This window comes from Antennarius striatus, chromosome 2, assembly GCF_040054535.1.
Source record: "Antennarius striatus isolate MH-2024 chromosome 2, ASM4005453v1, whole genome shotgun sequence".
NCBI classification, from domain to species: domain Eukaryota; kingdom Metazoa; phylum Chordata; class Actinopteri; order Lophiiformes; family Antennariidae; genus Antennarius; species Antennarius striatus.
In genome coordinates, this window is record NC_090777.1 from 17,043,773 (window position 1) to 17,069,171 (window position 25,399).

The 25,399-nt window shown below is 42.4% G+C and overlaps 1 protein-coding gene across 1 annotated transcript in view; it reads right to left on the reverse strand.

Annotated features, from left to right (window-relative positions):
• kazna (kazrin, periplakin interacting protein a) overlaps nt 1-25,399 on the reverse strand; it is a 180,277-nt gene that overhangs the window by 110,362 nt on the left and 44,516 nt on the right. The window contains exon 4 of the mRNA XM_068306210.1: nt 11,138-11,324. Coding sequence (XP_068162311.1) covers nt 11,138-11,324 — 187 coding nt within the window. The remainder of the gene's footprint in view (nt 1-11,137; nt 11,325-25,399) is intronic.

Consider the following 25,399-nt stretch of genomic DNA (forward strand, 5'->3'; position numbering starts at 1 on the left):
GCTTCCACTGTGCAAGGTCCCACACCAGTCATAGCTGATGCCTTTCCAAAATAGACTGATAGACTCAGCTGCATTCATTTCTGATTTATTTTCCATTATAATCATAGACAACAATAATTAAAATCCAGATAACCAGCAGAAACAAACCCACTCTATTGTTTGATTGAGCAGTATCTTGTAACAAACATGCAAAATAAAGTCGGTAGAGTCCCCGATGGGGTTATGATATAAAAACAATGATGGACATCACCCACCAGTGGCTGATAATGCAGACTTTCATCAAATGAATGAGATTGTGTGTGTGTGTGTGTGTGTGTGTGTGTGTGTGTGTGTGTGTGTGTGTGTGTGTGTGTGTGTGTGTGTGTGTGTGTGTGTGTGTGTGTGTGTGTGTGTGTGTGTGTGTGTGTGTGTGTGTGTGTATGTGTGTGTATAAATGTCCCTCTCACCCTTGTGGGGTAGTATCTGTGTGTCATCCTCAAGCTCAGGTCCTCTACCAGAGGCCTGGGAGTCTGAGGGTTCTGCGCAGTATCTTAGCTGTTCCTAGGACTGCGCTCTTCTGGACTGAGGCTTCAGATGTTGTTCCAGGAATCTGCTGGAGCCACTCTCCCAGTTTGGGGGTCACTGCCCCAAGTGCTCCTACTTACCACGGGGACCACATTAACCTTGACCTTCCACATCTGTTCCAGCTGTTCTTTCAACCCTTGATACTTCTCAATCTTTTCGTGTTCCTTCTTCCTGATGTTGGCGTCAGCTGGAATCGCCACATCTATCACCACTGCTCACTTCTGCTCTTAGTCCATCACCACTATATCCGGTTTGTTAGCCAGCAGCTGTTTGTCGGTCTGGAAGCTGAAGTCCCACAGGATCTTAGCCTTGTCGTTCTTAACCACCTTCGGTGGTATGTCCCATTGGGATTTGGGTACTTCTAGTCCATACGGGATACAGATGTTCCTGTACACTATCACAGCTACTTGGTTGTGCCTTTCCATGTATGCTGAGCTGGCGAGCATCTTACACCCTGCTACCACATGCTGGACTGACTCTGGGGCTTCTTTACATAGCCTGCACCTTGGGTCAGATCTACTGTGGTAGATATTGGCATCTATTGCTCTTGTACTTAGGGCCTGTTCTTGTGCTGCTATGATCACTGTCTTTGTGTTGTCTGTCAGTCCATCTTTATTCAGCCATTGGTAGGTCTTCTTGATATCAGCCACTTCCTCTATCTGACGGTGGTACATGCCGTGTAGGGGCTTGTCCCTCCATGTTGTCTCCTCCTCAGGTTTCTGCTGTCTAAGGCATTCACTGAGCATTTCATCTGTTGGGGCCATCTTCCTTACTCTTGTATTTTTGATGTCTCATCCTGGACAGTGGCCCTGATGCTCAGTAGTCCTCGGCCTCCCTCTTTCTGCTTAGTGTACAGCCTCAGAATGCTGGACTTGGGGTGAAACCCTCCATGCATGGTGAGGAGCTCTCTCATCTTAATATCTGTGGCTTCTATCTCCTCCTTTAGCCAGCTTATGATCCCAGCGGGGTATCTGATGACATGCAGTGCATACATGTTGATGGCTCGGACCTTGTTCTTGCCATTCAGCTGACTTCTCAGGACTTGCCTTACTCTCTGGAGGTATTTGGCTGTGGATGACTTTCTTGTGGCCTCCTCATTAGCCTGTGGGATTCCAAGGTATTTGTAGCTGTCCTTGATGTCTTCTATCCTGCCCCCTGGTAAGTCAACCCCTTCAGTTCTGATCATCTTGCCTCTTCTTGATACCATCCGACCACATTTGTCTAATCTGAATGACATACCTATGTCGTCGCTGTAGATCCTGGTGGTGTGGGTCAGTGAGTCAATTTGTCACTCATTCCTGGCATACAGCTTGATGTTGTCCATGTAGAGGAGATGACTGATTGTTGTCCCACTTCAGAATCGGTATCCGTAGCCACTCTTTGTGATGATGTGACTGAGGGGGTTCAGGCGTATGCAGAACAGCAGTGGTGATAGTACATCCTCTTGGTATATGCCGCACTTGATGTTAACCTGGCCAACTGGCTTGGAGTTAGTCTCCAGGGTTGTCTTCCACTTCCCCATTGAGTTCTTGATGAAGGCTCTTAGTGTCCTGTTGATCTTATACAGTTCCAGACATTCCAGTATCCACGTGTGTGGCATTGAATCGTAGGCTTTCTGGTAATCTATCCAGGCGGTGCACAAATTGGTCTGCCTATTCTTACAGTCTCTGTGTACTGCTCTGTCCACCAGTAGCTGGTGCTTGGCTCCCCTGGTGTTACTACCAACTCCTTTCTGTGCCCCACTTATATGTTGATCCATGTGCCTACTCATCTTAGCCGCCATGATGCCTGACAGGAGCTTCCATGTTGTACAGAGACAGCTTATTAGTTATTTGGATGGATTAGATCCCTTCTGTTTTCATGATCAGGACTGTCCTGCCTTCAGTCAACCATTCTGGGTGCATCCCATCCCTTAGCAGCTGGTTCATCTGTGCTGCTAGACGATCATGGATTGCTGTCAGCTTCTTTAGCCAGTATGTATGGATCATATCCGGGCCCGGTGTTGACCAACTCTTCATCTTTGACACTCTTTCTTGGATGTCTGTCATTGAGATGGTTACTGGTTCTTGTTCTGGGAGGCAGCTGTGGTCAGTCCTCAGGTCCACTAGCCACTGAACATCGGTGTTGTGTGATGCTTCTCTTTCCCATATGCCCTTCCAGTATTTCTCCACCTCAGCTCTTGGTGGGTCTGGCCGGATGCTATTTCCCTGCCACTAACAGTACACCTTTCCTGGTTGAGTGGAGAAAGTCTTGTTTATTCTCCTGGCCTCAATCTCCTTGGTGTATCTCTTCAGTCGGGTAGCCAGAGCTGTTAGTCTCTGTTTGGCAGTTTTGAGTGCTTCAGGTATGGAGAGCTTGCTGTATTTCCTGGGTACCCCTTTATTCACCATGTTCCCCTTCTGTAGCTCGGCTAGCTGGCTGACTTCTCTCCGTGTCACCTTTATCTTGGCCTCTAACCGTCTCTTCCATGGAGGGTATTGTTTCTTATGCCCTGTGTTGATTTTATATCCCAGCATCTCGAGGATTACTGTTGCTGTACTGTGGATCAACTTGTTGGCCTCAGTTATGTTCCCTGTGGGGATGGTTCTTATCACAGCATTCACATCTTCTAGCAGATCTTCTGAAGGTATTTGACAACTTAGCTTCGGTATTTGTCGGAGGCTCCAGGTTTCCATTTGGGTCACGATCTTCCTTCTCAGGTAAGCAGCTCTTGTATTGAGGCTGTGTATGTCTCTTGGGGCTTGGTACCCAATCTCGGATTGTGGGGGGGGGGGGGGGGTGATATCCCCCCGCTGACCTGGCGTCCTGGCTCCCCCTTGCCGTAGCATTGTTGTAGTATTTCATCGATCTCTAGTTGTGACAGCAGTTTTCGGTTACGGATGTTGGAACACTGGGCTAACAGGACCCTCACTAAAGGACCCTCACTGGATAGTGTCCGCCATGTCTGAGGTTCGAAACCACGCCCTCCTGCATTCCAGACCACGCCCTTTTCTACATTTGTGTAAGTTGACTGGATAGTGTTTGTTCCGACCGGGATTCAAACCCACAACCTCCTGTATTCAAGTCAGTTGACTTAACCACTGTACTATCCAGAGAGAGAAGAGCGTATACCCACAATGCACTATCCATTACACTGGACTGTCACCTTCATGCAGCTAAGTATCCTCAGTTCTTTTCATCTATTCACTCTTTGTCACAGTTTAAACACAGCTTAGCATTTGCACTTCATGGCCTCTGAATACATTGAATGTCACAAACTGTGAACACACTCGCTCATGCCATCTGCTGCTGTGTCTGAGAAAGCTGTTTGCACTAGTTTTCAGGAAAGGCAGACTGAAGGACAGAGGGCAACACTCATTTACATACCCAAGAGCCGCTCAAACTCATTAATGCACACTGTGACCAACACAAAACAGCAAATACACACTTCAGACCTGACCTACGCGAATGTAAGCAAGGTCACCAAATTATCTATTCAGGTATAGAAGAAAAATGTATAGTTAGCAGTGTGTGTGTGTGTGTGTGTGTGTGTGTGTGTGTGTGTGTGTGTGTCTGTGTGTGTGTGTGTGTGTGTGTGTGTGATAGCTATGTCAAATGCAGACTCAAAATAGTACATCTTATATAGTATTTTAATTGCATACTCTGTCAGTGTAATTCATAGGGTTCCTCCACTCAGTTGATGATTACATGTAAATTAACCTTAATCATATGGTTGCAAACATCATCACTCATCATTACCATGGTTTATAGGCAGGTAATTACTACCTTCACCACATGTTCAGGTGTCAGCCCTATTAATTACAATTACATGGGTCATTCCACAACCTCTGGTGTGTGGGGATTATTTTCAAACTTCTGAGTCAGTAGCAAAATTGAAGTTTGCAAAAGGCAGTGGTGGGGTTTTCTACAGTATTTTTTTTTCATGGGAGGACTGCTTTTTTGAGCTATTTATTAGATCTTCTTTTCCTTTCGGCTTTCAATAACTTCATCAAATAAATGTCCATAAAGCATACTATAGACATGAAACCTGTGAAAGCCTGCCATTTAGCATCACACAAGTCATTAAGTTTCTTAATACCATAGAGATAGGAATTCAAAAGCCATCTCCATTGCCTAAAATTATTACTGAGATTTGAGGTCATTTTCACAGCTTGAGGTGATTCACAACAGGCTTCCAAGACTTCATTACTCCATTGCTGCTTTCCTGTGTTTTTTGCCTTTGTTTTTCAGACACTCAGCTGACAGCCCACTCCAGATGCCTCTCTGACTGACAGCAGCTTAACACCCATCGCTCTTCATCAATTCAATGATAGGCAGCATGAAAAGTACAGAGGTAATGGCGTGTCAGGATTTCCACACATTGTCTATACAGACAAAAAAAAACAGCAGGAGATACAATTGATGACAACACCATTGCTGTGGGGACACTCTGGGATGACTACTCTTAGGTTTGACAGGGCCGCAACTTAAGAATAAAAGAATGGTGGAAACCATTTTCACTCAAAGACTTAATAATGCAAAAACAGTTGCAAGAAATGTTATGAGTCAAAATGCTGTCTTGAATATATATATTTTTTATACAACGCTGAATGAGGTTGGTTCATTTTCCATCCATTTATACTGTAATTATCTTTACTGCTGTTATGATTATATACAACTTAAATTCTAAGATCCACATTATACAAGTCTTCCATTTAGGCTACAAATCAATTTTTAGTCTTGTGTACCCTGCTGTGCCTCGAAGGACAGATAATTTGCAATTCTTATATAATTTCCAAAATACTGTCTATAGAAACATTCTAGCAGAGAATTAAGCATTGTTGTATTGAATCATGGGACTGCAAAAAGACTGCAATTGATTATTTTTATCCATTGGTACAATGGATGAAAGTAATAAATTGTATTTTACTCTCACTACTGAAGCAAGCCATTTTTACAAATAATTTTGATTGTAAGTCATGATCAGTGTCATGGACGGGTTGTTTTACGGCTGAATTAGCTGTTGTCTCAAGGATTGCTCTTTGCTACATGACACATTGTATTTGTTAGAGTAAAATATAACATTGCATGAGTGCATCCTGATAGATTGTATACAGAATAGTGTGATTATATGCCATTTTTGAATTATTATATATTATATAATGATTTGAAAATGTATTTGAAATTTTTGAAAAATTCATTATAGGAATGATGCTTGAGGATAATATTTCAATACACTTTCTCTTTTGTCTTTGTACGTTGGAGCTTCATATTTGGACAAGGGAGGGCATGTTACATGTGTCAGTGTTTTCACATGTGCATGATGCACAGTGGAGTGATGCAAATGTCAAAGCTCTTCTCAGTGTTAATGAATCTACTGTGTCATGTCGCATTAGTCTTCTATAAAACGGCAATACAAAGGGACACTTGAATTTTTATAGCAGCTCTTCACCTGTCTGGTTCTAATAGTTGCATAGACAAGGCATATATTTACAACATCTTGACGACTGGCAGATACAAATGCAATGCAGTCTGAAATCACATGGAGTCTGATCTTTTCAGTTCTGGTTTGGGACACTTTCATATTTGGCCAAAATGATTCTGATTCTCAAGTGACAGCAGTTTGAGCAGTCAGACCAGATTTAATTTGGCTTTTCTCCCAGTAAGTGTACTTGGATAAATGTTTTATCAGCAATGCGGACGAACCAAATATAAAGGATCACAGCAAAACAAATGGGCAACATAAAGTTGTAAAGTTCTAATACAAATGGGGAAACGCCTCAGTGAATTCATTTTGGTAAGGACCTGGCATTCCACTAATAGTTTCAGCCATTGATCAGTATGATTGTGATGATATGGTTTACATCTGTTAATACTGATACTAGGAGTTACAGGCAAAGATAACTATGAGCCAAAAATTTGAATCACTTTAAAGGACAGTGAGAAGCATAATGTCCAATACTCATGAATTGTTATCACATTATCACATCAGTCTGTTCTTGAAAGCAAGAGGGTAACCACCAACACCATTCCCCTGAAAGCCCATACAACCACATACCAACATTCATTTGGGAAGTAGAGAAGCAGTGGACCATCCCATCTCCTCCTGGATCAAGTCCAATGGATGCAGCCCGGGATTCGGAAATGCGAGCTGCTCCAAATCCATCTGACATGTCGAGCTGACGGTCCCATGGGAGGAGATTATCAATGAGGCATATTAAAGAAAAAAACTGAGCAGCTCAAGCAAACAAGCAAGGGTCGATTGTAAAGATGTGTCCAGTGGAGGTGGGCTGCAGCGGCTTGGTAGCCAGTTCCACCACAAGGCTTCAAAAGGAAGTTGGCATCAGAGTACAGGTTCAACGGAAGACATCAACTTGCAGTGTCACTGCAAGATGCAGTTACTGGCTGATGCTGAGGCAATTGGGGACTGTGCAACACACGGGCAGGTCTGATCAATCCGTATTGGGCCAGCCTCGGATTGAGGGTGTCTTGAACTTAAAGGACAAAACACCCAATGAATTTGGAGCACACAACTGATGGGTCATCCTGGCGGCAACAGGCGATCTCCCCCCCAATCTTCCAACCAACCCCCCCCCCCTCCCCAGAGAACATCAATAACTGCATGAATTAGCTGGTCATCATGACATCATGGGATAGTAACAGCAAGTCCTACTAAGAATTCTAATTGTAAGCAGAAAGTTTAAATCACTTAAGGGACAATGACAAGCATAATTTCCAATACTGATGAATTATTATCGCATTACCTCATCAATCTGAATTAAGCAGACTCTCACCTCCCTCTTCACTTTTAACCCTTTATCAGGCAAGTGACAATGTTTGATTTTTTGATTTTCCACTTGACATAGAAAACTCTGGAAAATGTTACAAAAGAAATAAAGTTTGGTGTCATCCAATAACACTTCAAGGTTGAATTATTTAATTACAAGTATTTCAATGATTTTCCCATGAAGAGTTGAAATAAGTACAGTACCTGATTATCTTAATCCAGTTTAATATAAAATAAAAATATTAAAAAACATAAATCTATTTCTAAGAAAGTCGACACACAATCCCTAGTCTCAGTGGTATTTTCATGTGCATAAATTTCTTTTATTCATAATGGAGAAAATAAAGAGTAATCGTAAAATGTTAAAAGATATAATGAACTCAAGTTGTAGTTGATCTTCAAAATCGCATCTCTCTGGAGCTAACTCTTTGTATCTTCAGTGATGACAAAAATAAAATCTGTTCAAGACAAATAACCGTGATATCCTGTGGACTTTATTCTAGTTGGCTTCAGATGAAAATGTGTGTGTTCAGGCTATGATGTAATCAAAAAGTCAGTAAGTGACTGACCAACCACTCTTGACCTGTAACTTCCAATACTGATCATTGATTAATCTAGTGTGTCCCTTTAAAATTTCACACTGATTTTAAATGTGGCAGCACGGTGGCGCAGTGGGTAGCACTGCTGCTGCACAGAAGGTGGTTTTGGGTTCCCGCTCTGTGTGGAGTTTGCATGTTCTCCCCATGTCTGCGTGGGTTCTCTCCTGGTTCTCCGGCTTCCTCCCACCTCCAAAATACGCGCTTCAGGTTAATTAGCCGGTCCAAATTGCCCATAGGAGTGAGTGTGTACGCACATGTTTGTCTGTCTTTCTGTGGCTCCACGGTACACTGGCGTCGCAACTGGAGTTTCCCCCGCCTCATGCCCTAAGCCAGCTAGGATAGGTTCCAGCTCCCCATGACCCGCTACAGCGGATAAAAGCAGCAGAGAACCTGCGATCCGACTCAGAATAAGCGGAAAAAGATGGATGATTTTAAAGGCTCCTACATTTGGCAACAAGTTAATTTTAATGGGCACAAAAAAAAAAACGTTTTTGCTTTCTAATGATCCAAAATGTCCGGAGGCTTTTCTGACAAAAAAGGGTTTGTTAGCTTGGCACACATTTCTGAAATTTGAAAATAAAACATTTTCAGACTACCTGAGGGAGAAAATAATTGTTTATTCTTATGCTCTTGCTCATTTGATCCTTCAGTAGTCCTGACCTCATTTTCAGGACCATCTTTATCAGCTTTGAGAGAAAAAAGGAAATTCTCCTCCCCTAGATGGTCCTCAGCTTTCTTCTACTTTGAACCATGGGGATAAGTCGTATACAAATGTCACATTCTTATAAGAACGTGACACTCGACCAAAGTTGGCTGGTGTAGAAATGAAGAAGAAGATTGTCCGTCCATTCATTTTCAGCCTCTCATCAGAGCAGATCATATACTGTATATATAAGAGAAAGTGTTTGTGATCAGATGTTTTTATTAATATCAAAGTCATTCGTTTTAATGGATATAGTGTAAAACAGAAAAATGCAAATTTCTAAGAGCAGGATTTGATGTTCACTCCAATGAACAAACATTAACTGAACAGCATTAATTGGGGCCGCAGTTCTGACTCAGTTTTATAGCTGCTCAAAATATAATTTTATAAGTAACCCCCAGTGCACTGAAAAAAAATTAAATGTGGTCCAATGAGAAGCTTGTTAAGCACCATGTGAGCATCCTCCTGCGGGTTCACCACGCAACCAATATGCAGGATCGTTTGAGACGAGTGAAAGCTGGACTGTGTGTGTGTACATTTATCAACTGCAAGAATACTTCTCCAAAAACCTCCACAAAAGTTAACAAATGAGGTTGTCCCATTTCTTCATAGATTTTTGAATGAAAGTAATGTGCAAGTGCATATCCCCAGGAAGTGGAAATGCAATTAAAGCAAGCTAGCACACTATCCAGGTTTGTGCTGCTGGTGATGAAGTACTGGGCAGCACCTCGAACACAGCCTCCCTCAGGACTCACACTCGGCCGGCTGTGCAGTGAACCAGCAACCCTTACCACACACATCCCTTCCCAACACAGCCACTGGTGATAAATTACCTGATCCCCCTATCCCCAGCCCTTTCGATTATACACCCAAGGCTTGTAAAGAGCAACTACGCTGAGAGGAGGGAGTTTGAGAAAAGACGGTGTGAGATGAGTGTGAAGCAAAAAAAGACTTATTGACAGAGAGACAATGACAGTGGGATGATACAAATAAAGGCAGGAAAGAGCAGCCATGAATCTTTAGTATCCAAAAGGACATGAATTTTATTTATGATGTTGCACATGCCAACAGTTTTGTCTGTGTCCATCTCTAGAGATCTGAAAAAAAATTACACTTCATCTGACAGCATGTCTATTCTGATATGCTGGGAACATGAAGAACAGACCTTTGAAAAGTTATTACTCTGTGTTAATGTGTATTTATATGAGACTTATGAATGACACTGAAACTGAAAAGGCACAAATGTAACATCTTTTCAGCTGAGCAGAGAAACAGCTTCAACGGACAATGACATCACTGCTAAAACCCTCCCAGAGGAATGCTTGTCATCACTCATATCAGCGCACACACTGCTATGGAAACAGCAGGAGTGCAAGCATTAAGGGACACCACAAGTCATAAACACACACACACACACACACACACACACACACACACACAAACAGTGGAAAGAAATAAGTGAAAAACAAAATGATTCATCTAGTCCACTGAAAGCCCATCTCATGCAATGCAAAATATAACTGTCACCAGGTGGAAAACACAGTCACATTTGCCCCATGAAAATGACCACAGTGGTCAACTGAGGAGCAAGCATTTATCTGTCAACATAAAGGGAAATGAAGCTGAGAGTTTTTCCTGGTGAACATGAGAAAGGAAATCCAGGAGACCTTTAACTGATCCTGATCCTGATATGTGGTTTCAGTGCTGCTAAAGCTGTGATGGGACGTCTCCTGCAGACAGCTCAGTGTGCTCTACCAGCTGACTGCTATGGAAACTGCAAGAGTGTAAGCGTGTGTGTTCCAGACGCTTAAAGGACATGACAACCCATGGGAACACATGATAATGCAGCTGCTAATTCTAGAGTGCATGTACAACTGAAAACTGAAAAGCTGAGCTGTAAGCTAGCTGTATGTTAAAATGGTACAAAAAAAAGTTGGGAAAAAAGGCAAAAGGAGCAGCTGCAGTTCTCTCTGTCTCTCTCTCACACACACACACAGACACACACACACACACACATGCAGAGGACAGCATTCTATAGACTGGGCAGCCATTCAAATAGCTCTTAGTAACAGTAACCCACAGCAACCCCTAAAACCAGCCCCCTTTTGCTTCTTCCTCAAGAGACACATATCCATTGCCCAGTTAAAGGAGAACCGTATGAACCGGCAGAGGAGTGCCAGACAGTGAAAAAGAGGTTGTAACTTTACCCATTCTGCCCTGACTAGAGTGCAGCACTACCCCCATCTTAAAAGTTCAGGAGGTTAATTATTCAACAAGAGAGGGGATTTGTGGGAGAACTAAGAGTAGAGTCAAGCCAGGAGAAACTCCTCACCTCTTTTCTTCAACTCACTGCACTTATTTCCATGGACATTCACTTTTGGACATCATCCATCACAGGCACACACAAATACACAACTTGGACACACAACTGCGTCAGAGTACATTCATCCCTCCACATGTTTGTAACTTCCCAGCCTTATCCCACTCCCCAGGCAGCATCCCTACCATTGTGGTTGTGCTGCTGGGTCTCCAGCATGCTGGCGGAATCGGTGGCCCCCAGCTCGGCCAGTCTGCGGCTGGTGGCGCTCAGCTCCGACCTCAGGTTGGTCACCTCTTGGCTGGCAGACTGGATGGCCCCATCAATACGTTGGGCCAACTGCTTGTTGTCATCCATCATCTTCAGGATTTTTGCCTGAGGGGAAGAGGAGAATCCAGACAAGGTGTCATGCTGGCAAGTTGACCATGTCTTGTGGAGGAAGGTGTCCCCAAATAAATCCCTTTTGTTTCCCTTCTCTGTCTGTTCACGCTCCTTTAGGAGAAAGTCAAGTTAAATCCTCAGAGCAGTTTGTCTTTTTCTTTAGAAAGGCATCCGGCAGGAGAAATGTGTATCTGCTGGGAGGAGGGTACGCCGTGGAGATGGTATGTGTGTGTGTGTGTGTGTGTGTGTGTGTGTGTGTGTGTGTGTGTGTGTGTGTGTGTGTGTGTGTGTGTGTGTGTGTGTGTGTGTGTGTGTGTGTGTGTGTGTGTGTGTTTCACTGTGCAACCGTGTGTGTGTGTGTGTGTGTGTGTGTGTGTGTGTGTGTGTGTGTCTCTGAGTGTGTATGTGTGTCAATGAGCCAGCACTGCCCCTGTGAAATGTGCTCCCTGCAGCTGACTGTTGAAAGGACACAGAGCACTGTGAGATGACAAGCACCTATTTAAATGGATTGTACCATCTGCAGAGAATGTCGGGGGGCAGACTGAGCGAGTCCATGTGAACTTACTGGAGTCAGAGGTCCTCTGCTCGGCTGTCTCGAGGAGATATTGCTGTAAGGTTCTGGGTTTTGTGTTTGACTGAATAAACACACATGGAATCCGACTAAGCCTATGAAAACAGAGTTCAATGAAATGCTGCAGCTCTTCCTCCTTTTCTCTCTGTGTACTCATGCCACGGGCTCACAGACAAAAGGAAGGAACTCATTATTTTGACAAAAAAAGCAGTTGAGGAGAGAAACAATATTAGCAAGGCAAAGAAAACCTTTATCATAGAAGCACAGCAAGACATCCCTCCTGTGAACAAATACATTTTTAAACTTAGCCAAAACAATTGATAAAATTAAGCAGAACATGTTCTTCTTTTCCTTTCGGCTTTTCCCTTCAGGGGTCGCCACAGCGAATCAGTTGCCTCTATGTAACCCTGTCAGTCTGACAGCTGAACTCAACCACCAAATAATAACTACAACCATTTTTTTAATATTTAATACTTAACTTCACAGAAATATACTCTGTGACTAATGGTGCATGAAGAAAAGACTTACATTCTCCTTTCAGCTTTTCCCTTCAGGGATCGCCACAGCGAATCAGTTGCCTCCATCTAACCCTGTCTTCTGCATCCTCTTCTCTCACACCGACTACCTTCATGTCCTCTTTCACTACATCCATAAAACTTCTATTTGGTCTTCCTCTAGGCCTCCTGCCTGGCAGTTCAAAACTCAGTATCCTTCTACCAATATATTCACTATCTCTCCTCTGGACGTGTCCAAACCATCTCAGTCTGGCCTCTCTGACTTTATCTCCAAAACCTCTAACATGTACTGTCCCTGTGATGTACTCATTCCTGATCCTGTCCATCCTGGTCACTCCCAAAGGGAACCTCAGCATCTTCATCTCTGCTACCTCCAGCTCTGTCTCCTGTCTTTTCCTCAGTGACACTGTCTCTAGACCAAACAACATCGCTGGTCTCACCACAGTTTTGTACACCTTTCCTTTCATTTTAGCTGAAACTCTTCTATCACACATCACACCTGACACTTTTCTCCACCCATTTCATCCTGCCTGTACACGCTTCTTCACCTCTTTTCCACACTCTCCATTGCTCTGGATTGTTTACCATAAGTACTTAAAATCCTCCACTTTCTTAATCTCTTCCCCCTGTAACCTCACTCTTCCACTTGGGTCCCTCTCATTCACACACATGTACTCTGTCTTACTGCGGCTAACCTTCATTTCTCTCCTTTCCAGGACAAACCTCCACCTCTCTAGTTTCTCATCCACCTGTTCCCTGCTCTCACCACAGATCACAATGTCATCTGCAAACATCATAGTCCATGGAGATTCCTGTCTAACCTCGTCTGTCAGTCTGTCCATCACCATAGCGAACAAGAAGGGGCTCAGAGCTGATCCCTGATGCAGTCCCACCTCCACCTTGAACTCCTCTGTCACACCTACAGCACACCTCACCTTTGTCTTACAGTCCTCATACATGTCCTGCACCACTCTAACATACTTCTCTGCCACTCCAGACTTATGGGGTATATTTGTACATGCATTCAATTTTTCACTGGAATCTAATAATGGTGCATTTAGAAGTGAATATTTATCAGTTTTTTCTCTACCGCCTTGTGAATCGAACTAGTTTTGAGGATATGCCCACCTCCAAAGGACCTGCAGAAGGAATAGTCAACATTATCTTACTGTATGTCATTCATAATAAGCCCTTTTCTCCATTGTCTCCCTGCTTTATTAAAGATTAAAAGGCTACAGGCAGCAGACACAGGAATGGCCACCTGCTCCCCGATAAAGTTAATCACTTCCAGCAAATGAAACATTAATGCTTTGTCTCCCCTTTGAAACCAAACAGGGAGACATTAGTGTGTCAGTGCAACTTTATTTTAACTGAAATATTTGATAGCACACAGAATCAAATAAGATGTTAAATGACACATTTAATAAAAAATCCTCACATTTTTTTCAAAAGGTGCAAAATACATAAACAGTTTAACTTCTTTTGTATCTATATTTGATTAAGTTAAAAATAAACTGGAATTCACATATCATATTAGTATGCAATATCTAAAAAGGGGGCTAAAATAAACAAGCCTTCAACAGTGTTATTATATGACAGTCAAACTGATGATTCAGATCAACACAAATAACAAAAAAACATTAAATCAGAGAATCAGAATCAGAGTCTTTATTTGTCATGCTGACACACGTTTTCACATATGACATTACGAAATGCGTCTCTGAAGGTCCCAGTAAGCCCGATCGATAAATAAGATAGATAAGTTAAGAAACAAGAAAAAAAAGTAAAAAATGTAAGATAAATAAGAAAAGAGAACAGAGAAAAGTTAAGAATGCGAGATATATAAAGTGTAAATTGTAAAGTGTCTGAACAGCAAAAATTTATGGACAATGCAGCAGTTTAAGTGTGTAGGTGCTCCATCTATTGCACCTGATGAAGCACCATATTGTACCAAATCCCTGTGTGTCTGTGGTGGCGTACGGGCGTCGCATGGGTGACTACAGAGCACCACAGGAGTTCAGTAACAGCTGACTTCAGTCTAACAGCTGAATTCAACCACCAAATGTCACCTGAATTTCCCTTGGGATCATTAAAGTATCTATCTATCTATCTATCTATCTATCTATCTATCTATCTATCTATCTATCTATCTATCTATCTATCTATCTATCTATCTATCTATCTATCTATCTATCTATCTATCTATCTATCTATCTATCTATCTATCTATCTATCTATCTATCTATCTATCTATCCATCCATCCATCCATCCATCCATCCATCCATCCATCCATCCATCCATCCATCCATCCATCCATCCATCCATCCATCCATCCATCCATCCATCCATCCATCTATCTATCAAATAATAACTACAACCATTTTTTATATTTAATACTTAACTTCACAGAAATATACTCTGTGACTAATGGTGCATGAAGAAAAGATTTACAAACTCTTCTCCTTTCAGCTTTTCCCTTCAGGGATCGCCACAGCGAATCAGTTGCCTCCATCTAACCCTGTCTTCTGCATCCTCTTCTCTCACACCAACTACCTTCATGTCCTCTTTCACTACATTCATAAACCTCCTCTTTGGTCTTCCTCTAGGCCTCCTGCCTGGCAGTTCAAAACTCAGTATCCTTCTACCAATATATTCACTATCTCTCCTCTGGACATGTCCAAACCATCACAGTCTGGCCTCTCTGACTTTATCTCCAAAACCTCTAACATGTGCTGTCCCTGTGATGTACTCATTCCTGATCCTATCCATCCTGGACACTCCCAAAGAGAACCTCAGCATCTTCATCTCTGCTACCTCCAGCTCTGTCTCCTGTCTTTTCTTCAGTGACACTGTCTCTAGACCAAACAACATCGCTGGTCTCACCACAGTTTTGTACACCTTTCCTTTCATTTTAGCTGAAACTCTTCTATCACACATCACACCTGGCACTTTTCTCCACTCATTCCATCCTGCCTGTACATTCTTCTTCACCTCTTTTCCACACTCTCCATTGCTCTGGACAGTTGAGCCTAAGTACTTAAAATCCTCCACCTTCTTGATCTCTTCTCCCTGTAACCTCACTCTTCCACTTGGGTTCCTCTCATTCACACACATGTACTCTGTCTTACTGCGGCTAACCTTCATTCCTCTCCTTTCCAGGACAAACCTCCACCTCTCTAGCTTCTCCTCCACCTGTTCTCTGCTCTCACTACAGATCACAAAGTAATCTGCAAAATCATAGTCCATGGAGATTCCTGTCTAACCTCGTCTGTCAGCCTGTCCATCACCATAGCGAACAAGAAGGGGCTCAGAGCTGATCCCTGATGCAGTCCCACCTCCACCTTGAACTCCTCTGTCACACCTACAGCACACCTCACCACTGTCTTACAGTCTTCATACATGTCCTGCACCGCTCTAACATACTTCTCTGCCACTCCAAACTTCCTCATACAATACCACAGTTCCTCTCTGGGCACCCTGTCATACGCTTTATCCAGATCTACAAAAACACAATGCAGCTCCCTCTGGACTTCTCTGTACTTTTCTATTAACATCCTCAAAGCAAATACTGCATCTGTGGTAATTTTTTTTGGCATGAAACCATACTGCTACTCGCAAATGTTCACTTCTGCCCTTAGTCTCGTTTCTACTGTTCTTTCCCATAACTTCATTGTATGGCTCATCAGCTTTATTTCTCTGTAGTTGCAACAACTCTGCTCATCTCCCTTGTTCTTAAAAATGGGCACCAGCACACTTCTCCTCCATTCCTTAGGTATCGTCTCACTATCTAAGATCCCGTTGAATAATCCAGTCAGAAACTCTTTTGCCACCTCTCCTAGAGGTGCATCTTCTTGTACTCCTGTCTACTCTTCTCAGTCCTCTCAGTGTCCCACTTCTTAGCTAACCTTTCTCTGTATACACTCCTGTACCTCCTCAGTCTACCACCGAGTCTCTTTATCTACTTTCCTTCCAGATGAAACACCAAGTACTCTCCTACCTGTCTCCCTGATCACATTAGCTGTAGTTGTCCAGTCATCTGCAAGCACCTCCTGATCACCCAGAGCCTGTCTTAACTCCTTCCTAATGATGCAACACTTTTCCTTTTTTCAGCTTCCATCATCGTCCTCTGCACTGCCTTCGCCCTCTTCCTCACCACCAGAATCATCCAACACACCACCATACTATGCTGTTTGGCTAAACTCGTGTCTACCACTACCTTGCAGTCACTGATCTCCTTCAGATTACACCGTCTACACAAGATGTAGTCTACCTGTGTGCTCCTACCTCCACTATTATAGGTCACTCTATATATCTGCCTCTTCTGGAAGAAAGTATTCACTATAGCCATTTCCATGCTTTTTGCAAAGTCAACCACCATCTGTCCTTATGCATTCCTCTCCTGGATACCAAACCTGCCCATCACCTCCTCATTACCTCTGTTTCCTGCATCAACATGTCCATTGAAGTCTGCACCAATGACAACTCTCTCACTTCTAGGTCCAACCAGAATTTCTCCATCTCCTCCAGCTCACATCATACCTGTGGAGCTTACCTACTAACAACATTGAACATCACACCTTCGATTTCTAGCTTCAGACTCATCACTTTATCTGACACTCTTTTTACCTCCAGGACATTCCTAACAAACTCCGTCAAGATAACTCCTACTCCATTTCTCCTCCTATCTACACCATGATAGAACAACTTGAACCCTCCCCTAAACTTCTAACCTTGCTACCTTTCCACCTGGTCGCCTGGACACACAGTATGTCTACCTTCCTCCTCTGCATCATGTCAACCAACTCTCTACCTTTTCTTGTCATAGTTCCAACATTTGACGTCCCTACTCTCAGTCCTACACTCTTGGCATTCCTATTCTCTCCCTTCCTACAAACACACTTTCCTCCTCTCCTTCCTCGACCAACAGTAGTCCAATTTCCACCGGCACCCTGTAGGTGAACAGCACCGATGGCAGTCGTAGTTAACCTGGGCCTCGACCGATCCGGTATGGAAGTCATAGATTTGATTCACATGTTTGATTTGGCAAAACTTTTACGTTGGATGTCCTTCCTGATACAACCCTCTGTAATTATCTGGGCTTGGGACCGGCACAATAAGACACTGGCTTCTGCCCTCTTGCGGCTACATTATATTATATTCATTTTTTAATAATTTATAAATTAAGCAATATTAAATTTATTTCATTTCCGTCCCTGCTGCTGCCCAGTTTGTCCCTAACCCTAACCCCCCCCCCCCCCCCCCCAAAAAAAGTGGCAAATGTTTATCATCTTTGACTTTTTTACTAGTCCACAACAAATCAGAATTTTATCATTTTTGTGCGAGGGTTTGCCTCTGTATTTATCCAGGCTTTGGACCGGCACAATAAGACACTGGCTTTTGCCCTCTTGTGGCTACATTACTTATACACAAAACACTACAGAAAAATATTTCCCATGTAATATGACAATGGTTTTTCTGGTGTGAAACTCAGTGCACTATCAGCAACGAAGACTCCCTAAACTACCCAGTATCTGGCCTCAAGCTATAGTTTGTTTACTTTTTTCAGTACTACTGCTTTTGTCATCCATTTTGCCAATGACAACATGCAGGTTTGTTTCGCGTCTTTTTTGACGGAGATGCTGAATCCTCCCAATCCAGCAGGAAGAAAGTGTCATTTACCAGCTGGTGGAAAATCTCTGTATTAATTCTACTCCTCAGTATTCCGTGTCTGTTGTATCAGTAAATAGATGAAATAATAGTAATTTCGCTGAAACTCTGTTTCCCTGAATAGTAGAGGTCAAGCGTCTGATTCAAAGAACAGTTACGCAAGGCCAGGGATTTGATGCCAGTTATTTCTGTTGACAAGCATACATACTAAATAAAGAATACAGTACAGCTTTATCCCTCTTCCCTTTCATGCAGCCTGTTCAAGGCAAGACAGTGAAGCCATTTTTACACAGGGCTTTTCTGTGCAAATCATATTCTTGGAAGCAGAGATACAGTAGTTGTTTTATGAGATTACAAAATTAATATCAGCGTGAAAGGAGTGAGCAGGAAACGACTGATGATTTACCCACATTTTACCTGTGACCTATTAATTTGAAATCAACTGCTATTTGGAATGAACAACAATAAGGTCCCAAAAGACCCCTCCAGAAATTGTAGGTGGAAAGGCAGAAAGGCAGGTGGAATGTCAGGATTAGCAGTTGCTTCTCTCTCTCTCCCTCTTCTGAGTCCCTCATAGTTTCCACCTACCTGGGTGTGGCTGTTGCTGGCAGCAGCACACCTGTGACTAATCTCCAATCTCTAGACCTTCATGAGGACCAGCTTTCCACCATTCATCGCCAGTTTGTTTGTATCTACACCTTGGCTCTCTTGAACTCGCACCTTGACTTTTTGATAACTCTGTTCTCTCCGTGTTCCAGTTCCGGTCTGCTGCCTGTTTGACTATTACCATTCCAGCCGCCTGCCTACCTTCTCATCTCCTGCCGATTCACCTGCTCAGCCTGATCATCTGGTTCATCATCGCATCACATTCGTTGTTAAATAAATCTTTTTCCCTTCTACCTGACGTCTGCGCATTTGGGTCCTACAGCAAACCTCAACATGGCAGAAGGTAACTTCATGCAAAGAACTGCATGAAGTCACCTCCATCAAGGGAGAATGAAGTGTGGAAGGACCTCCTACCATCATGACCATACTGCTTCGGAAGGTAAAACAGGTGAGACCCAAAGCCAGGTGACAAACCACAGTGCTATGGGGCCCAGCAATGCTGAGAGGGCAAGGTCAGTGAATGTAGGACAGGAGATGGAGGCAGTTCCAGAGAATGATGCTCCTGCTGTCTCCCTGAGAGTCACACAGGCAGAGAGCTGACGCAAACATCCAGAAAAGCAGAAAGATCATGTGGCCAAAAGTTAAAAACCAAGAGTAATTGCAAAGACTTGATCGCAACTGGAAAGGAGTGCTGGGGCCTTTCCTGCAAGAAACGGTTGAGCGTAAATTGACCTTGCTGAGCAACATCATCAATGAATCAATGAGTGCAAAGAGAGGTTTGGAGAGCGTGCAACCAAACAAGTTGCAGGTGAGACTTGTTTTTGTGCATTTTGTCAGCTGCTGGACAAAAAGCACTGTGGCAAGATGCCAATCTTGAAAGGGGATCTGGAACAGTGCAAGGGCCACCACAAAGATCACCCATCACCCAGGTCAGAGTCAAGATGTCGTAAAAGGAGGCTAATCAGCCACAGCACTAATTCATCAAGGCCTTGTCTAAGGGCAAACAATTGAATGGTAGGACCCGCTAACAGCCCTGCAGCTGACCTCAAAGTGCACTGGAGGAGGAGTGACATGCAGAGATGTCAAGCAGTTAAATCGGTACTATTCAAGCTGTTAACATAATGAAGTCATATTAGTCAATTCGGGAGGACAAGATCAACCGCCTTATAAAGTAATTGTTACTGCACTGTTTAGGAATCACTGGTTGATGCATATCTAAGTGCAGACACGGCTATGTATTTGTTACAAAGTACCAGCATACTTTCCAAAATCACGCCCTGGGGCAGTTTTACATCAGCTATACTTTGTTGTCATTACACAAGCACAGAAATACAGAAGAGTCCCGATTTCTGTATGATAATGGCTAATACAACCAGTAACTAATCTGGTAAATCAATTTGCAATCTAATCAACTTGTATCTACTCACTAAAATATTTTGACAGTCCTGACTCTAATTGCTCAATTACAGAGAAGGCAAAGTCTGTTTCAGTTCCCACCCAGCATCCTAATATCATCCTGTAAGTCCCACATTTGGCTGTCAAGCATCCCGCTTAGTGAGCAGTGCAGCTTTACTTTTACTGCATCTCAAGGTTACATGGATTTTGACCCCAAACCATCCTGCATGTAGTGTGAATCAACCACAACATGACACACGTCATGAGCAACCGTGGCTTACTCCGAGAACATGTTACTATAGCCTCGGGCACACAATGAGTGTCTGTGTGTGTGTGTGTGTGTGTGTGTGTGTGTGTGTGTGCGTGCGTGTGCGCACATGTCTGTGTTTGTATCTATAGGGTAGTGTAGCAACACACAAACACACACACACACACACACACACCTATGTAGTATATGCACAGAGAAGGCATCTTCAGTACATGATCAAACTTTAATGGATGATCCAGGACTGCATATGATATATTGGTGAAAAAAAAGGGAAAATGGAGACACCCCCCCCACACACACGGACACACACACACACACACACACACACACACACACACACACACACACACACACACACACACACACACACACACACACACACACACACAGGAGCTAACAATCTCAAAGTCATTTGATGTCCATTAATGAAACTCGTCAGGTGTCATGAAGGTCGATTGGGCTGTTGTGGGTAATTAGAACACCGTAGCTTAGACTGTCTGTCTTTCCCCAGGAGTCCGTTGTCTGTCAGTAAAGGTGCATACACTTTCTGTTAGTAGATATACATTCATTTAATGAGTTTGATAGCTTTCACTTTCACAGCTGAGAAAGTACCGATCAACCAAATGTTGTAATCCCTTGCGTATTCGCGCTTCAAGATGCACGGCTTCACTACTACATTTTTAGTATGTAGTCACGTGACATATTACCTCTTGTGATGTATTTATTACCTTATGTGCAAGGTAATACAGATATAAGGTGGTTTAATATCAGTGTGGGGAGGGTTCAAAAACGTTTCAATTACCGTAAATAATAAAATAAGTAGTTCTCCGCTATATTGCTGAATTTTATTTTTCACGGGTGACCCAGGAACGCATTAACCGCAAGTAATGAGAAATTACCGTATTTATAAACTTGTTCTCATATCTTTGATCAGATCTTCATTGATCACAATAGATAAACAGGTGGAGAGAAAAGGGCAATCCTTGCATTCTGTGTCTTAGTATTGACATTTTTGCCTACAATTCTGGATAACACAAGGTTCCTTAGCACTTTTAGGGAAACACTGGATTAATTGGTTTTAGTGGTAACTCTAACAAGGATAGTATCTGATCATTCCGATCCTGTTATACATCATCTGCTGCCCCCAGGTCAGCTGTTTTTTGAAGGATCCTAGCGGCGTGTTTGCTTCGTGGAATCTCTATCTGCAAGTGAAAGATGTAAGATGTATTTATTCTGTACAGTAGTGGTCATGCATAACAGGAAATGTTATGAGCTTAATGGGGAACATGTACTCACTCTGTCTCTTTCATTATCTGTCTATCTTTCTCCTCCCCCTCCACTACTGTGTGTTTGTTTACTAAGTCCAAAACCCATTTCCCCATTAGATAAGATGATCTCGATAAAAGATCAAGATACGATTCAGCAACTAAAACTTCTCTTTCTTCACTTCTCTAGAGATGTGAAATAATTACACTTTTTTTGTTGTAAAAAAATATAAACCAAGCTACTCAAAAAGTTGCATCAGCATGACCTGACATTACAGCACCTTTTCCATATCATTGGTCAGCCTGTCCACATGCAATCTATGCACCAAAACTACGGAGGCAGTTTTGGTGCAGTTTGTAATTTCTGCATTGCAGAGGCATAGTTTGAATCAGTGAACACATATTGTGGTGTAGGCATCTTTACATTGTATGGAGACAATTTGCACAGCAAGAGACCCTGACGCAGAGCCCCAATCTTGATTGCTGAAAGCAGATTTTACTGTACTTTAAATATATATGATAAAGCATATTTATACAGAGAGGTAAAAAAGGCTATATGAAAATATAACACAGTTTGAACTGTGTCACAATTGAGCTGTACAAAATCTTTCTTCCCATGGGGATAATTCACGCATAATTTATTCACACACTAAATATTATGATTGAACACACACACACAAACCATCTTCCTTTGTGTCGTTGTTACACAAGGTGCATATGATGACTACTTATTGAAGCTTATCATACAGCAGTACAGTTACTAACTTATGTAGGTCTATACCTGCCTGCCTGAACTTTTTATCAATTCTATTAAATACAGAGAAAAAAATCACATGCCAAAATAACACCTATGCTGACTAGCCAGCTTCAATTTTAAAAGCCTTCCATTAATGGTATCCCATGTAGGTAGGTAGGTAGGTAGGTAGGTAGGTAGGTAGGTAGGTAGGTAGGTAGGTAGGTAGGTAGGTAGGTAGGTAGGTAGGTACTTTATTAATCCCGGAGGAAATTGCACTTATCCACCGCTCAGGCATTACATAACGAATAAATACTGGATAAACACCAGGAAAAAAAGAAACACTGACATCACAGGATATACAACAAGACATACACTACACTAAACAGTATAATATTAAAATATAAACAGTATAAAATTAAATTAAATAAAATCCATTCAATCCTAGGTATATGCTTTACTACACATTATCTGTTGATGATGTAGTTTGGGGCGACACGGCGGCGCAGTGGTTAGCACTGCCGCCTTACAACACGGCGGACCCGAGTTCAAGTCCCGCTCTGTGCGGAGTTCGCATGCTCTCCCCGTGTCTGCGTGGGTTCTCTCCAGGTTCTCCGGCTTCCTCCCACCTCCAAAAGCATGTGCTTCAGGTTGATTGGCCGTTCCAAATTGCCCATAGGAATGTGTGTATGTGTGCATGGTTGTATGTCTTTGTGTGTGGTGCACTGGCGTCGTGCCCGGACTTTCACAGGGCCTCACGCCCTATGCCGCCAAGATAGGCTCCGGCTCCCCGTGACCCGTGGTAATCTGAAGTCAAAGTCAGCTTTATTGTGAAATGTACCATATATGCACGACATACAGTCTCTGACCTACGTTAGACAGCACAACAGGCAGAACAACACAGGTAGTACAACACGGGACAACACAGAAGATGAAGAAGATGACTGACTGACTGATGTAGTTTGTCGTTATGTTTAAAATCAAGCTCATGAGTTCATTTGTAAAGTTTAATTTGATCTTGAATTATTTGTTTCAAATTTGTTAGTCTAATACAAGGTCAGAGGTCAGAGAACATAACACAGTAATGTACTGTATTTGTAAAGATAAACGCAAAGAAACAATAACAGTCATAAAGTGAAATTACAAGACTTTAATAAGTCCAAAAATCATAATTAGTGTTGTCAGTGAGGTCCCAGGGCTTTATCTACACAGGCATTCCCAGAGGAGTTAAGTGCAAAGTGATGCACTGCAGCTTCAAGCCAAGTTTTGATGAAGCAGTTTTCTTGTATAAGACGAGTACATCATCCAAATTATGGATGAATCATTTCTACAAAGTTGGAGTGGGAAAGTTTGGGACCCAGAAAACAGACAATATGTCTGATGCACAGACAAGGTGGTGCATTTATCGATTTATCCTCAGAGCCTCTATTACTGCACTGTTTATGTCTGAAAATGGATCACGCCTGGCAGGATTGGAGACGGCACTGTGTTGTACTGCCTGTCTATCTAACCCAGTGGGATTACGGAGGCAGTTGTGTAATTGAGAGGTCGTCAGTTCCCCACCAAGTGTTAAAGTCCAAACCCAGCTGGATTCACAAAGTATTAGTGACTGAGACTCACTTCAGTTTCTGATGTCTAAAGGTGAACAAAAGTTTGACCTAGCTGGGTGCCACAAAGGGACATTTAGCACCCAAGAGCCAGATACATTTTTCAGAAGTTAATGACAGAGCTGAAAGGAGAATGATATCACAGTCCAGATGAATGTTGTGGTGGCTCTACATTATGTCTGTTGCATCTGTAAATAAAAGTTAATTCATGATAGCCTTATAAAATGACATTTCTGTGTTGTTTTTAGCTTCTTCTTTTTTTGCCCACGCTGACAGAAGTCAGGTTAAACCATAGTAAAAGAATTGGAGGCAATGAAGCGTTACCTCATCTTGTCTTAGTGTTCATGGGCCAAGGACCAATTGTTGGCCTGCTGTGTCAGGATCCACACAGGGCTTTAATTGTCTGACCCATCATTTAATCCCCACCAAACTGTTGTGGGGGTTTTTTTAAACACATAGACACAGACACACACAGACAGACAGACACACACAGACAGACACACGCAGACACACACACAAACGCACACGCACACACACACACACACACACACACACACACACACACACACACACACACACACACACACACACACACACACACACACACACACACACACACACACACACACAGCAAAAGCTTTGGGAGTTATTGGTATTTACAGTAATTTTCAAAGGAACATGTAAGATAAAATTTTCTAATTTTATCCAGTAAAGCAATGTTTCTTTTGTGCATTATTTTTTGTCAAATAAAATTAGAGGAGAGAGGAGACAATAAATGAGTTCATCCTTGAGCTTAGTGAATCCAAATATTTTGCCAAACTTTGAACAAGATGATACTTGGTATTGGAAACTAACCTTATTCAGCAGTAGAAACTGAATTCAGAGAAATGCTAATGAATTCAGATGAAATTGAATCAGATTAAATTTTATTTTACCGTAAGCTGCTGCCCCCGCAACCCGACCCCAGATAAGCGGAAGAAAATGAATGGATGGATGATTTGCTCTTTACTGGAATGCTTTTGAATGTGAAAATTGCATGTGGACATAAAGTTCCCAACCAAGAAACTTTGTGTACATTTTGCAGGCAAATACCATTAAAACTGAAACATAAAAGTCTTTGTAATTTTTCAAATGTAAATGATACCCAGTATTTTGAAACCTGTTGTACTTTGATTGACTGCATGTACCTTATGAAGTGAAAACAAGCATTATTGTTTGACACAGTCATTTCATTTTGGGTCGAATATCCAGTGTTTTGGTAAAGTGTGTGTACAGAAAAAGATGTATTCTATTTTGAAATGAAAAGTTAGTGTTTATTTAACAAAACGTGGTTTTGAGAAGAAAATTAACCATTTGGTCAATTGTGCTTTCTAGGTGTGAGTCTTTGTTAAGAGTTTAGAAAATGTGACTGCTGTTTGGACAAACGCTTGTTAGCGACTGA